Source organism: Geotrypetes seraphini, chromosome 4 (assembly GCF_902459505.1).
Source record: "Geotrypetes seraphini chromosome 4, aGeoSer1.1, whole genome shotgun sequence".
NCBI classification, from domain to species: domain Eukaryota; kingdom Metazoa; phylum Chordata; class Amphibia; order Gymnophiona; family Dermophiidae; genus Geotrypetes; species Geotrypetes seraphini.
The window spans coordinates 49456514-49472002 of NC_047087.1; the positions used below are offsets into that span (position 1 = coordinate 49456514).

The following is a 15489-nucleotide window of genomic DNA, read 5'->3' on the forward strand; positions in this document are numbered from 1 at the left end:
CTGGAATACATATTCTAAATCATGGTGCATTATATCAACAGACAATTTTTATATCTGCCAGAAGATTAAGCACAGCAGATGAATATACTCTATATCCCTATACCTGGCCATAATGTTTAATGTAGGATTATTTCTAAACCCTAGTTTTCTTTTTTACAATACACTTCCCCCTCTGTATTTGAGTGGTTAGGGGCAGAGCCGGCCCGCGAATAGGAAAAAACCACAAATAATATTCAGGCTGATTCTGCCCCTAACTCCCGCTTCCCTCGGCTATTTTAAACCCTGAAAGCCCCTCCTTAAACCTTATCTGGTGGTCTAGCGGGTTTTCAGGCAGGAGCGATCTTCCCACGCTCCTGCCCCGTGCAGATCGCTCACAGGAAATGGCTGCCTTGAGCTCCCGTAGTCTCTTGAGCCATTTCCTGTGAGCGATCTGCACAGGGCAGGAGCGTGGGAAGATCGCTCCTGCCCCGAAAACCTGCTAGACCACCAGGTAAGGCTTAAGGGGGGCTTAAAATAGCCCAAAAAATGAAAGTAATTTTTTTTTGTTTAAAACCATGAATAAGCGAATCTGTAGATACAGAATTCGCGAATTCGGAGGGGGAAATGTAATGTGATATACAATGCAGATATATACGACTACTGTGAGCAACTCATGTGGTCCCAAAAGCATTTGCTCTGAAAACTTTAATTTGTGTTCCATGAAATACAATGTAAACCCTGGACTTACATGCTCTGTGATTCCCCATTAAGAAAAAAAAGTACATCTTTGTTAAATAAAATTCCAAACCCAACAATATATACAGACTCTTCATTTAAAGACCCTTACCCACTGCACATCTAATGTTTAATACTCATGAACAAATACCATCTAATGCAAGGTTTATAAATAGTGCACTTTACAGTGGATCTCTTTTGCCTCCCGGTTAAAATTTACAACAATAAAGGGATAGAACTAAATTCTTGATTCTTTAGTGAACTATGGCGGTCACCCTCATATGGCACTGAAGTCACTTCACATGGCATCAAAATGGAACCTGTGAGCTTCCTGTCGTTTTTCTCTGTCATCTGCTTTCTGAAAAATATGCATTGAAGACACATTATGAAATACATTAAACAGTGTATATCTGAGATATTAGTTGCTGAGTGGTTAAATAAAAGATTTTTGGCTTTGTCATTTCTAGCACAAAATTTCATAAATTTGTTCTATTTTAAATTACATAGTTCTAAGTGGATTACAAAATATATAAAAATTACACACTCTCCTATAAAACGTATGATCCAAATAAAATGACATCAATTATCTTAATATGGAAAGAACGCAAAAGATGCAATGAGTGTAGTAGTCACTACTAATCTAGAATCTTCAAGGAAGCCAGTAAGATCAAAATTGGCTTACTCTTTCTGTTCTCGTGCTAAATTGACCAGAGGACTTCCTGAGTTCACATAAAAGGCTTTGGTTGGAGGTATTGACTCAGACAGCATTTGCAAAATTTCCCATAGATACTTCTTCAGCATCTTAATAAGTAATAACAGGAATTTTGGAAAATTTGACAACCTCAAGTTCAACCTACGTTCATAATTTTCCAGCCTCTCCAGTTTTTGATGAATATTCATATTATCCTTTACCAAAGCCAATTGTTTAGATTATACTGTCTCAAATGTTCCCTCCATATGTCAAACTCAGATCTCTAAATTAGTGACTAAGTCCCCACATTGCTTTACCTAATTTTGACGTATCTCTCTCTTGACTTCAGTTTCATCCAATATTCTTTTCTGTTCTCCTTGAGTTTTTTTTTATATTTCACGAATGCCAATTCTTTTGCCTTTATTTTTTCCGCCACTGGTTTGGTGAACCATATCAGTTTCTTTTTTCTCTTATTTTTATTTATTTTCTTCACATAGTTGGTAGCTCTTTTTATTGCACCTTACAACTTGGACCACTGTTTTACTTCTCTTATATCTTCCCATCCAATCAGCTCTTTTTTCAGGTATTCTCTCATGCTACTAAAGTCCGTACATTTGAAATTACATGGCTATCCTCCACTTTGGCTGCTATATCAAACCAAACCTTATGACCGCTTCTTCCCAGGTGGTCACCAATTCGGACATTAGAGACACTTTCTTCATTTGTGAGCACCAGATCCAGTATTACTTTTTCCCTCATGGGTTCCGTCACCATTTGTCTGAGCAGAGCCCTTTGAAAGGCATCCAAGATCTCCTTACTTCTTTCCAATTCTGCAGATGGAACTTTTCAGTCCGCATCCGGCAGATTGAAATCACCCAGCGACAGCACCTCTCCTTTATTTCCCAACTTTTGTGGCGTTTTGGTGGACTCGCACTTTCCACCATAAGTGTACTTTTTAGGGTGGCATATGGGCCTGGGTCCCCTTCTCTTCAGTCCACTCGCCATAGCTCTCATAGAGACAGATATGTACTATTTCATGCAGATATTTTGGGGGGGAGGGGCTCAGTGACTACTGTGGGAGTGTGGGGGGGCCATATTTTCATCCCTTCAGTGGTCATTTGGGTACCCTTCTGGCCCTTATTCATTTTAAATCCGGTCTATCCCAAAACATCCAAATTGTGCCCTATATGTTTTGTAAAATGTTTGATTATCGCTGTAAAACGTATATGAGCTAAACCTACCCTAATCCTGCCCCCTTAAGATTTAGGCGCACTGGAAACAAAATGATCCAGAAATACATCTAAAAAGTCAGCTTCAAAAGCACCAACTTGGATATTTTGCCTAGTAAGATGACTAAGTGCCAGTTTATGCCATCTTGGATGTCTATCTTTTAAAAAAATGAGCCCCATATTGATTTGTTTATATTGTAACTAATTATTTCTGTATTTTTCAGTTGTATTTATTGTTACAATATTGTTGTTTTACCGTTATATTATAATCTGATTTAGAACTGTCGTTGTAGGAAGAATAACAAATTTAATAATCACCCAAAGCTTTCTATTACTTTAGCATTTAAATAGTCATTAATGATTCTTATGAACTGAAACATGTAAATCAATAATTAATATTTTAATTACATTCTTTCCATATTAAGACATGGGAGGGAGGGAGAATGAAGGACAAAGGCTAGAAGGCAATGAGGGGGCACGAACTCGGGACATGGGAGGGAGGGAGAATGAAGGACAAAGGCTAAAAGGCAGTGAGGAGGCACGAACTTGGGACATGGAAGGGAGGACGGTCAAAGAACAAAGGCTGGAAGGCAGTGAGTGGAAGGGGGCACGAACTTGGGACATGGGATGTAGGGAATAGAAAGGGAAAATTCTTGGGTCTGAGTAAAGAAAGGAAGGAAGGAGACTCATGAAATCACCAGACAACAAAAGTAGGAAAAATTATTTTATTTTCAATTTAGTGATCAAAATGTGTCAGTTTTGATAATTTTTTTTTCTTCTTTTTTTCTTTAATTAATTTTTCATATAACAACAAGTATATCATAAAAATTCATACAATTGCATTAAGTATACACTTGATATTTCCATAACTTACTGTAAATACAACATATCATTATATAGTCCTTACTATAATTTAGACATCATATAATATTTAATAATTATATCAACTATTATTCAATTATAATCCCTTTCCCTCCCCTTATTTTGATAGTTGCATACAATATAACACATATTATGATAATTTATTTATATTTTTTTTGTGATAAAAAGAATAAATCTACCCCCCCCTTTATCAAGTATCTTATTATGGGAAAAATTATATCAACCATTGCAAAAATCTGTCAATGGTCCCCAAATCTTCTTAAACTTATCAATATATCCTTTTTGTGTTGCAAATGTACGCTCTATCTTATATATATGGCAAACTGAATTCCACCAAAAATTGTAATTTAATCTGTCATAATTCTTCCAATTGTAGGTTATTTGTTGAACTGCTACTCCAGTCAATATAAATAAAAGTTTGTTATTATTTGACGAGATTTGACTCCGAGTTCTCATTGCAGTACCAAATAAAATCGTATCATATGTCAAGGCTACCGGATTTTCCAACATCCTATTTATTTGAGGCCAAATTGATTTCCAAAATAATAATATGAATGGACAATAAAATAAAAGATGATCTAATGTCCCCGCTTCTAGATGACAGTGCCAGCATCTATTAGACTTAGAGCTATCAATTCTATGTAAACGAACAGGGGTCCAAAAGGCTCTATGTAAAAGAAAAAACCATGTTTGTCTCATAGATGCTGATACTGTGCACCTTAACCTCCAAGACCAAAGTCGTGGCCATTGAGATGCACTAATCTAATGCTTAATCTCAATGCTACAAATGTCTCTTAGACCATTTTTTTTTTTTTTTTAATTTGCAAATCCAGATATCAATTTATACCACATTGCGGCCTGGTGACCCATGGAATCTATCTGAAAACATAAAAATTCCATACTATGATAATTATTAAGATTTTTCCATTCAGGGAACCCCACCTGAATGGCCTGCTTCAATTGCAACCATCTGAAATATTGTGATTTATTTAAACCAAGTTTTGATAATTTATATCTGCTGTGTGTATTGTGTGTATATGAAAAATGAAATGAACAGCCTGGCAGGGAAAGGGAGACAGGGTGCAGAGCCTGGTATATATTAGTACACAATTTGGTTCAGAATGTTTTTTTTTCTGGTTTTCCTACTCTAAATCTAGGATGTGTCTTATGGAGCAAAAAATATGGTAAATCCTGTTTAGTCTGATATAATAATTTTCTTCTATTTTTGCTTTATAATTTAAAGTCCTCCATGATTTCTGTAATCTTGTCTCTCTCTATATAATTTTCCTTAAATTGGGATTTAAATAGAGTCACAATTTGGTTTACTTACCTAATTTATTTCTTGTTGGTAATTTCTAAGTGTAACTTAATTTTCTTTAACAAGTGTTTAACTTGTAATATTTGAAAATTTCTTAAAAAAAAAAAAAATATATATATATACACGTCTGGTAAAAGCACAATTAGAAGAGCACATGGCTATACATATAAAAAAGGGAGACAAATTTTTTCAGGTATTTTAGTGAAAGGAGAAAGACTAAAAATGGAATTACAAGACTGAAAGAAGGTATGAACCGCTATGTAGAGAGTGATGAGGACAAAGCAAACATGCTAAACAAATACTTGTTTGGTATTCACAGAAGAAAAGCATGGAGGAAGACCGCGATTGGTTAGCAAAGTTACACCTGAGATTGGAGTAGATACCACACTGTTCACGGAAGAAAATGTTTATGAACAACTTGAAAAACTGAAGGTGGACAAAGTTATGGGACTGGACGGGATCCATCCCAAGATACTGAGGGAGCTCCGAGAGGTTCTGGCGGGTCGTCTTAAAGATTTGTTCAAGAAATCTTTAGAGACAACAGTGGTTCCGTGGGACTAGAGAAGAGCGGATGTGGTCCCTCTTCACAAAAGTGGCTGCAGAGATGAAGCGGGAAACTACGTTGCTAATGGAAAGGCTAGTGAAATTCTTAGAATGTAATAGATTACAAGATCTGAGATTTACTAAAGGTAAATCATGCCAAATGAATCTGATTGAATTCTTTGACTGGGTGACTAGAGAACTAGATCAAGGATGTGCACTAGTTGTAATTTACTTAGATTTCAGCAAAGCCTTTGACATGGTTCCTCATAGGAGGCTCTTACACTCCATGGGCTGAACTTAGGGTCCAAAGTGGTGAACTGGATTAGAAGCTGTTTGATGGACAGACGCCAGAGGGTGGTGGTTAATGGAATTTGCTCGGAAGAGGGAAAGGTGAGTAGTGGAGTGCCTCAAGGATCGGTGCTGGGACCGATTCTGTTCAATATATTTGTGAGTGACATTGCTGAAGGGTTAAGAAGGTAAGGTTAGCCTTTTTGCAGATGATACCAAGATTTGTAACAGAGTGGACACCCTGGAGGGAGTGGAAAACATGAAAAAGGACTTGCAAAAGTTAGAAGAATGTTCTAACATTTGGCAACTAAAATTCAATGTGAAGAAGTGCAGAGTGATGCACTGTATGTGCTGGGAGGTGAGAGGCTGATAAGCACTGATGGGGAGAGGGACCTTGGGGTGATTGTGTCTCAGAATCTAAAGGCATCTAAACAGTGTGATAAGGTGGTGGCTGTAGCCAGAAGGATGCTAGGCTGCATAGAAAGAGGAATAACCAGCAGAAAAAGGGAGGTGTTGATGCCCCTATATAGGACATTGGTGAAGCTACACTTCAGTTTTGGAGACCGTATCTGGTGAAGGATATAAAGAGACTTGAAGCGGTCCAGAGGAAGGCAACGAAAATGGTAAGGGGTTTGAACCAAAAGAAGTATGAGAAGAGTCTGGGACCTAAATATGTATACTCTGGAGGAGAGACAGGGGAGATGTGATACAGACGTCTAAATACTTGCAAGAACCAAATTTATTCCAAAGAAGAGAAAATCGTAAAACTAGAGGGCATAATTTGAGGTTGCAGGGAGGAAGACTCAGAGCAATGTTAAGAAATTCTTTTTCACAGAGAGGGTGGTAGATGCCTGGAATGCCTTCCCGAGGGAAGTGGTGGAGAGGAAAACGGTGATGGAATTAAAAAAAAAAAAAAAAAAAAAAAGCGTAGAATGAACATAGAAGATCTCTAATTAGAAAATGAAGGATGTAAATTAAAGAACTAAGGCTGGTACTGGACAGATTTACACGGTCTGTGTCCCATATGTGGTGATTTGGTGTAGGATGGGCTGGGGAAGGCATCAATAGGAATTCCAATAACTTGGAAAATTAGGATGTTACTGGTCAGACTTTATGGTAGATATCCTACAAATAGGGCATCGGGCCTTCAGAGGAGTGTAATGGTGGGGTTTTGGCGACATCCGGCTGCGCTGTGGAGAGGAGCAGCAGCTGCCTAGAGCTAGCCATCAGGAGTCTGGTGAGTGGAGGAAGTCTTCAGACTAGGGGCAGAAGAACTTTGGGCTCTTTCAAACTGAACAGGAAAAGACTGGAGGGTGAGAAGAGGAGCCCTCCTAGGGATAGGAAGCCAGCAGTGAGGAAACCGAATAAAAGCTGTAGCAACTGGAATGAAAAAGAGTCCAATGCACTGCTACTAGGAAAGCATTTTTAAAATGTTTTATTTTCAGTTATTTTTCCTTGGCCGTTAATGGCTGCATTCCACGGCAGCTTCAAGGGGCCTCTTTGTTTCCACTGGACTGGAGTATCTGACTGGAATTTATTTTATTTTTTAAATTAATTTACTATTTATTATTTTTTAAATTCATTTTAATTCCTTAATCTTTTAAATTTATAATTAACTAGTATTTTTATTTTTAATGTAATCTTTGTTTTCATCCTCATTGAATACTTGTTAGGATATACTATCTTATCTCTATCTGTCCTATCTTCAATGGAGTTCCTTTCTTTAATCAATTGTTGCATTGTAAACCGCTTAGGTCAGTAATATGCAGGAGCAGTATGTCAATCTTAATAAACATAAACATAGGCTGGAGTGAGCTTGGACGGCAACTTCAGGAATTTGGAACCTAAGACAATACCAGGTGGACTTTACAGTCTATGACTCTGAAATATCAAAGAGACAAGTTAATTTAATCATGTATTTGTAATGGGTATAACTAATGGGCAGACTGCCGTCATTTACTATGTTACTATAGAGGTGCCACCTGTAGGCATAAGGGCTATTTGGATGGAAGACAGGTGGGTACAGTGAGTTTTGGAGGCTCACCTTATAATATATGGGGGTTATGGTGAGATGTATACCTGGCACTCTTAAAAGTGAAATTCACAGCAGTGCCTCCTAGGGTGCCCCATTGTTTTGCTGACATGTCTGTATGGCCAGTCTAGTAAAAATGCCAGCCCCTCCTACATGCAAATGGTTTGTTTAGGATGTTTTTAATCTGGATATTTCTTTTATAATGCCAAAAAAAAATTAAACATCTAGCTGGCCCATAAAAAAAAAAAAAAAAAAAAAAGACGTCTATCTGGACAAAACACGTGGAGGAGCATAATCAAAAGAAATGTCTAAGTCCCTTTAGGGCCTAAGTTGCAAGTTGCCCAAAGTCTGACAAAAGTCAGACATGGGAAAAAGTCCATTTTTGAAAAATAAGTCCAACATATTTTTTTTTTTTCCAAAAATTGCCTAACTGTACGTCCAGCCGTCTGATCGTCCAGACCACTAAGTCGTCCATTCTTATACCCCATTTTCATCCATAAATTCATGCAAGTCACAAACGCCTAAAAAAGACCTTCTGGCCACAGGAGGGGCCAGAAAAGTGATGGACTGGACACCCAGACATGGCACCAGAGTAGTGGGGGTACCTTACAGAGCATTGCTGTAAACTTTACAAAAAGAGTCCCACATAAATATCTCACTACAGCTCCCTTATAGGTCATGGTAAGCCCCCCAAAACACCCCCAGAATCTACTAGACCCACCTATCTACCACCCCAACAACCCTTATGGCTGCAGGAGCCACTTATATGGCAGTACAAAAGGGTTAGGGAATTTTTTTTGGGGGTACACATTTTTCACCATGAATGTAGTGATTAGAGTGGCTTATGGGCCTGGGTCTTCATCTCCATGGTTCACTAACCCACCCCCAAGACCACTTAAACCACCTCTGTGCAGCTCTATTAGGCCTTCGTATGCCAGGATGCTAGGTGCTGATGTTCTGGAGGCAGATATGAAAAGTTGTTATTACGATTTTTATGGGGGTGGGGGGCAGTGATCACAGGGGCTGTGTGTGGGGGTCTGTACTTTGTGTCTGCAGTGCTTATCTGGCCACTTTGGATACCTTCTTGTGACTTAGACCTGGTTTTAGATGGCCTAAGTCACAACGTCCAAGTTCCGTCTAGGAAGTGTTGTAAAACTTTCGGTTATACATGCAGTACGACTAAGTCTAGGACAGCCCATGTCCCACCCAAATTCCACCCTTGACACTCCTCCTGACACGCCCCTTTTAGCTCTAGTCATTCAGCAACACTGTGAAGGCCTAAGTCGTTTTTAAATACGTCTAAAACTCGGTTCGATTATCGGCACTTGGATGATTTGTCTTTTAGATCGTCTAAGTGCAATTTAGGCCGGTTTTTAGACGTTTTTCTGTTTCGATTATGAGCCCCTTGATGTTTGGACATTTTTCTGAAAATTTCAAAAGCCCTATCAAAAATGTTGGTAGTTTAGCAGGGGTTTTCTATGTGCCCATTATTCTGGACAGTGCATGGATCTGCTAATGAACTCCTTTTAATACTACTGAGCTCATTATCATGGAACTTTCAGTCACTGCTTGCATGCAAGATAAAGCAGTGGTAGAAAGTCTCTGTGCATTGGCCACAGAATGATGTTTCATTTAGACTAGTACAGTAAGGTTTGTGATCTGTCCCTTACTCACCTGTAGTGAGCTCTAGTGCTATGACAGACCTCTTTCTTTCTGCAAAATAAAGCTACTGCTGCATTGAGCGTGTGAATGATTTAACAGGCTTCCACCATTTCGTTATTTTTTTTTTTTTGCTATGATTCTAGCAAGGACAGTCTAAGTTAGAAGTGTAGTAATTTCATTTGACAGCTGTGATTATAGTTTGGCTAAGCAGAAGCACTTTGTCTATTCTGCCAACTGGAGACTAGTGAATACATAGTATAGTAATTGAGAAAAATGAAAATGTTTTAACACGTTTAAAGAAAAATCCTCAGATGCTTAAAAAATAAATAAATGAATTACTCATTTTGTGGAAACATGACATTAATGTCATTGCATGACTCCACAAAGGTTCTAATAGGTTTACCTTGATACAAACTGCAGTGCTACTGTATGAAGTAGTACATTGTACGAGTTCTTGTACTAGTTCATCGACTAGAAGCCAGGCAGGAAGGAGATAATTTAGTTTCAATTATAAAGTATCTGAACCATATAGTGTAAAATACAGAAAGCAGCAATACCCAATATATCTCTTTTTATCACTAAAATTCTTTTGGAACCTAGTTACAATCATTTCTGTAAGAACAACACAAATTTCAGTTTATTTTCTTGAAGTCAGCTGCTAAAGGAATACCGAATGAGATTAAAAAAAAGTCTTTTTCTTCTAGGACTGTTGCAAGGATATTAGGTACCCTAAAAAAGCCTTCTGCATTAGGCCACCCCTCCAATTAACTTTCAGGCCCACTGGGCCCCTCAACAGTTATAATCACCCCAACACCACCCCTTCTAGAATAATCTGGGTACATGACAGCTCTAAAAAGCACTCCCCTATTATTTCCTTGACTTTGCAGAGCTGTCAGGACCTCTTGTTTTGCTTTGACTGAAGTGGCTGCCCTAGCGACTGCCTAATGGTTGGAATGGCCCTGTTTCCTATTCTGGCCAAAGTATCTTGGAATGAACTTTACCTGAAAAGGTATAACAACTTCAAATTTGAAAATAATCAAACCTTGTGCATATGCTTTGATGTTTTCTTATGTAATTGGTATGATATAAATATTCTTTTGTTTTATTTTATTTTTTTTTAATATATTAACATATACCTTGTAAAACAAAATTGTGGACCTGTAATGGGTGTTCTGAAGAAGAACCAAAAAACAAAAGAAGCTGTGGAATGGATGTTCTTGATGTAGAAGTTTATTGAATCAAACACTTGATAAATACAAACTCATCCAACATGAAGATTCCCCCCCACCACCACACACATATTTGTATGTTGATGTTTCTGGGTATATGTGTGTATGTGATCAGGAGAGGAGAAAGGAAGAAAGTTTGAAAATGCCTTAATCACTCTTACAGTGAATCAGTGTGAGCATACTGCAGTGGCTGGAATTGCTTCTCCCCTCATAGAAATGTATTGGGGTGTTTTCTTTTTAGACAGGGTTTACTTCTCTTCTATCCTCTCCCCAAACTACAAACTTCAATTCTAAATTATAGAAATTACTGCCAGATCATCACCTCCCATTTGTGACCTCAGCTGTTCTCCAGTCCTCTTTTCCTTCACTGCCTTCTCATTGGCTAGATCCTACCTACGATCTTTGCTGCTAATTACAATGGAAGCAGATAGTGCAAGCTCACTCATGGGGGGGGGGGGGGGGGGGGATTGCAAATAGAGGTTTTAGATTCAAAAAAAAGTCAAAATATAATACCAATTTTTCAACCTTCTGGACATTAAGGCAAAATTCTGCCAATTTCTGAAAAAAAGCCAGATACTTAAGAAATCCTTAACCTCTAGAGTTTTCAGTACATCTCACAGGCTGCCTCTCCCCACTACCCTCACCCCACCCACCCCACAAGAGGACAGGCAGTATATGACTTAATCTGGGTTTGCCCATGACAACAGGTATTTCTTGACAATATACAGAGCAACCAATTAAAAAAACTATAATTCTTGAACACAAAGAAAATGAAATGAAGGGATAGGGAATTAACAACATCCCCTGTGCATGTATCTGTTGGGGGTCTGTATGTTTCGTGTGTGTATTTCTGTTTTGTATGGTCTGTATACTGGGGCATGTATTGTGTCTATACGGATGGTAGTGGGGGAGGGGGGAGGGTGACAGATTGAAGCATTTGAGGTTAGTTGTGCAGTTGTTTTGGGGGTCGGACAATCTGAGTATGGTGGAGCATTTGCAGGAGGTAGTTTGTGGGTTTGAAGGCAGCTTGTGGCAGTTGCTGGTAGGGTGGTTATTGAGTGTTGGATAGTTTGTGGGATCAAGGGACAATTGCAGGGGAGGGGGGGGATTAGTGGACTTTGTAGGAGTAGGGCAGTAGTTTTAGGGGTGAGGTGGCAGTTAGAGAGGGTAGTTTCTAAGTGTGGGGCAGTTGGAAGGAGCGGTATTTAAGGACAGAGTAGTTTACAGGATGGTGAGGCAGTTGCAGGGATACTTCTTTTTTAGGTTTGGGAGCAATATGGTGGGTGATGAAGCAGTTGCAGGTAGATAGGTTTTAGACCAGGGGTAGGGACCTCCGGTCCTCGAGAGCTGTATTCCAGTCGGGTTTTCAGGATTTCCCCAATGAATATGCATGAGATCTATTTGCATGCACTGCTTTCAATGCATATTCATTGGTGAAATCCTGAAAACCCGACTGGAATAAGGCTCTCGAGGACCGGAGTTCCCTACCCCTGTTTTAGACTGTGATGGCAGATTGGGGAATGGGTGGAGTATTTTTGGTGTGATGGGGCAGTTTAGAAGAGTAGGGAACTCTGCCTTTTAAACTGCCTTGCACTGTTCTCTAACTGCTACATTTCACTCTAAGTTTCTAAGGTATAATTGAACTTCTTTTCCTATACAAATACACTGAGACATGGGGGGGGGGGCTTTGGGGGAGGGAGGCGGCGGCAGCTTTTCTTTTGAGAATAACCTGTCTAATTTGGCCCACCCAATGTGTCTATTTACTGATTTTTCCCACACACCAAGTTTGATACCATTCCATTTAGGTTTCTATCTGGAACGCCTTCTCCCACAAAAATACCTGGGTTATTTTATTTTTTGGGGGGTGGAGGGGAGCTTATTTCTCTGAAACCCACAATCTAATTTGGGTCATTTTCCAATTTATTGCATGTTTCATGCCGTAGGTGTCAGGTGAGAGGATAAAGAGCAGCAACAGCAACAGACACTTCCTCATTTCTGTGGGAATGCTGAGAGAATAGTTACTGGTACTACGACACTACTGCTGAGTGGTTCATCATTCCCACGACATTCCTGGGGGATTTTCTGGTGATCTTCCCATTACTTATTCCATCAAAGATTACAAAGACTAGGAGACGCTCAATTAAGTTACATGGAGATGCGGAGCTTCTACGCATTAGTACTTTCAGATTGTTTAGCTTTTCCATGTATCCTCGAGAGTGGGAGGGGGGTCGGTGAGCAATGGGAGAGGATCATACCTTAATGTATCCGGTAGTCATCTGGTTAGTTTGGGTACCTTTGTGGCACTTAGACGCTTCTAAAACAAGTCTATCTCCAAACGTCTTAAGTTCTGTCCACGACACCTTGGTAAAGGTTTATCGCTGCAAGACGTCAAAGTTAAGAATGCCCAAAGCCCACCCAAAACATGCTCATAACAGACTAGCAGGGACCCCTGAAGAAGACGACTTTCTGTCGAAACACGGACCGTGTTGGGTCCAACGCTCTCAGCGGACTAGGTCCTTAAGGTTTTATGTGGATTGCTATATTGATTTTTTAATAAAGTCTATATCAGGAACATCGTCTCTCCACAGTGTTTTTGTTTCGTCTTGGACTTTTTTCTCTGTGGATTCTCCAGGGAGAATCTCTTTGCTTTTGTCGCATCAGAGTTATTTAGCCTCCAGAGAGACAGACATTTTTGACCTTTTTATATTATCCTTTCCAACTTTTGTTGGGTTGGAATTGGAAAGAATAAAAATAATGGAACTTTAGAGTAAAACAACAAAACCAAAAAGAATACTGCAAAGCAATGTACAAAACACAGGAACTTTATTGGAGTCAATAAAATGTTGTTTGCCAAAGAATGATTCTCTGTAATAAGAAGACAGGACCTGACAAGGTCCGTGTTTCAAAAAACACTCCTTCCTCAAGGGTCCAAGTTATATAATGTCTCACATATCAAGATACTCCTAGAATTGGCTAAATCCCCTTGTGCCTGAGCCAGAAGTCTGTAAATGCAATGAACACAAGAACAATAATAATAACGGAGTTAAGGTCAAAGATATCAGTATGAGCCCGCCATGAATCATGGGAACCTTTTGGCTCAGGCTAAGTCTCACAGGTTACTAGCACCAGACGTACGTCCAAATGAGAATTGCCTCATACATCATAAAGTCTATGACCATCTCCCATAAACAAAGTAATTCGTTTCAAGTGAAAAAATACAGGCTTATAGTTCAGGAACAAGGGGAACATAAGGACATAACAAACAAATACCCCATCACAAACTAAACCAACACAATAAATATAATAAGTTATCAAAACTAAGGAAGATATGTGAATGGTGGTTGAAGATTTACACATGCATAATTCTAAGTTTCAAGTTTAATAAATACTAAAATATTTAAGTTAATATAACATCTAAAAATTAATCTAAATAAATATAAAACTCCATTAAAAAGATTTTGTTGTGCAAATTGTGCTAGATGTGCAAATCGCAGCGTTGTTTGATTTGTACACGCTAGCTTTGATTCTTGATTTTTGGTTTTGAATTTTGGACCGACCAACTGTGAAATTTGGTTGTCGGTGTTTTCCACTGGGCCATTATATTATATTATTTGGCATCCTGCTCCTGATGAAGATACGAAACGGAGCTCTGTCGAGTGGTGATGAATGACGATATGTTTTTGGTTTGAGTGGTGTTGTGTGTGTATTGGGGTGTAGTGGGGTTGGTAATAGTCTGAGCCCCTGGCTACATGTGATAGTTTATATGTTATAGTATCGATGCTCTATTAGTCACTATAGTTGGGTTATATGAGTGATATTTATATATTTTTTACATTTGCATTTGAATGTTTGAAATTTAGCATTGGTACTTGAGTTATTGCACTTTATTCTAATTAGTAAGATTTTGCTGCTATTATAGGTAGAAATTTTTGTATTGGTGCTGGCACTGGCACTTTTCATGAGCATATAAATTGTTATTGTACTGTAGTTATTTGTTTCTCAGGGTCTGGGCAGATTTGCACATCTAGCACAATTTGCACAACAAAATCTTTTTAATGGAGTTTTATATTTATTTAGATTAATTTTTAGATGTTATATTAACTTATTAACTTAAATATTTTAGTATTTATTAAACTTGAAACTTAGAATTATGCATGTGTAAATCTTCAACCACCATTCACATATCTTCCTTAGTTTTGATAATTTATTATATTTATTGTGTTGGTTTAGTCTGTGATGGGGTATTTGTTTGTTATGTCCTTATGTTCCCCTTGTTCCTGAACTATAAGCCTGTATTTTTTCACTTGAAACGAATTACTTTGTTTATGGGAGATGGTCATAGACTTTATGATGTATGAGGCAATTCTCATTTGGACGTACGTCTGGTGCTAGTCACCTGTGAGACTTAGCCTATGCCAAAAGGTTCCCATGATTCATGGCGGGCTCATACTGATATCTTTGACCTTAACTCCGTTATTATTATTGTTCTTGTGTTCATTGCATTTACAGACTTCTGGCTCAGGCACAAGGGGATTTAGCCAATTCTAGGAGTATTTTGATTATAGTTTGTATTGGATATATACCATATGATGTTGGGCAATGGTGTTATATTCAAAAGAAACAGTGATGTGAAGCTCCTGAAGAAGAAAAACAGGATATTTATGTTTCTTTTGAATCTTAATGCCATTGCCCAACATCATATGGTTCTTGATATATGAGACATTATACAATTTGGACCCCTGAGGAAGGAGTGTTTTTTGAAACATGGACCATGTCGGGTCCTGTCTTCCTATTACAGATAACCATTCTTTGGCAAACAACATTTTATTGACTCCAATAAAGTTCCTGTGTTTTGTACATTGTTTTGCAGTATTCTTTTTGGTTTTGTTGTTCGACTCCTT

General features: G+C 38.5%; 1 protein-coding gene across 2 annotated transcripts in view; it reads right to left on the minus strand.

The window, feature by feature from the left end:
• Positions 1–666: 666 nt before the first annotated feature.
• Positions 667–15489, minus strand: part of ITFG1 (integrin alpha FG-GAP repeat containing 1) — a 304607-nt gene continuing 289784 nt past the window's right edge. For both annotated transcript variants that reach the window (XM_033940818.1, XM_033940817.1), the window contains exon 18: positions 667–1072. In XM_033940818.1, coding sequence (XP_033796709.1) covers positions 1013–1072 — 60 coding nt within the window. In that variant the 3' untranslated portion in view covers positions 667–1012. The remainder of the gene's footprint in view (positions 1073–15489) is intronic.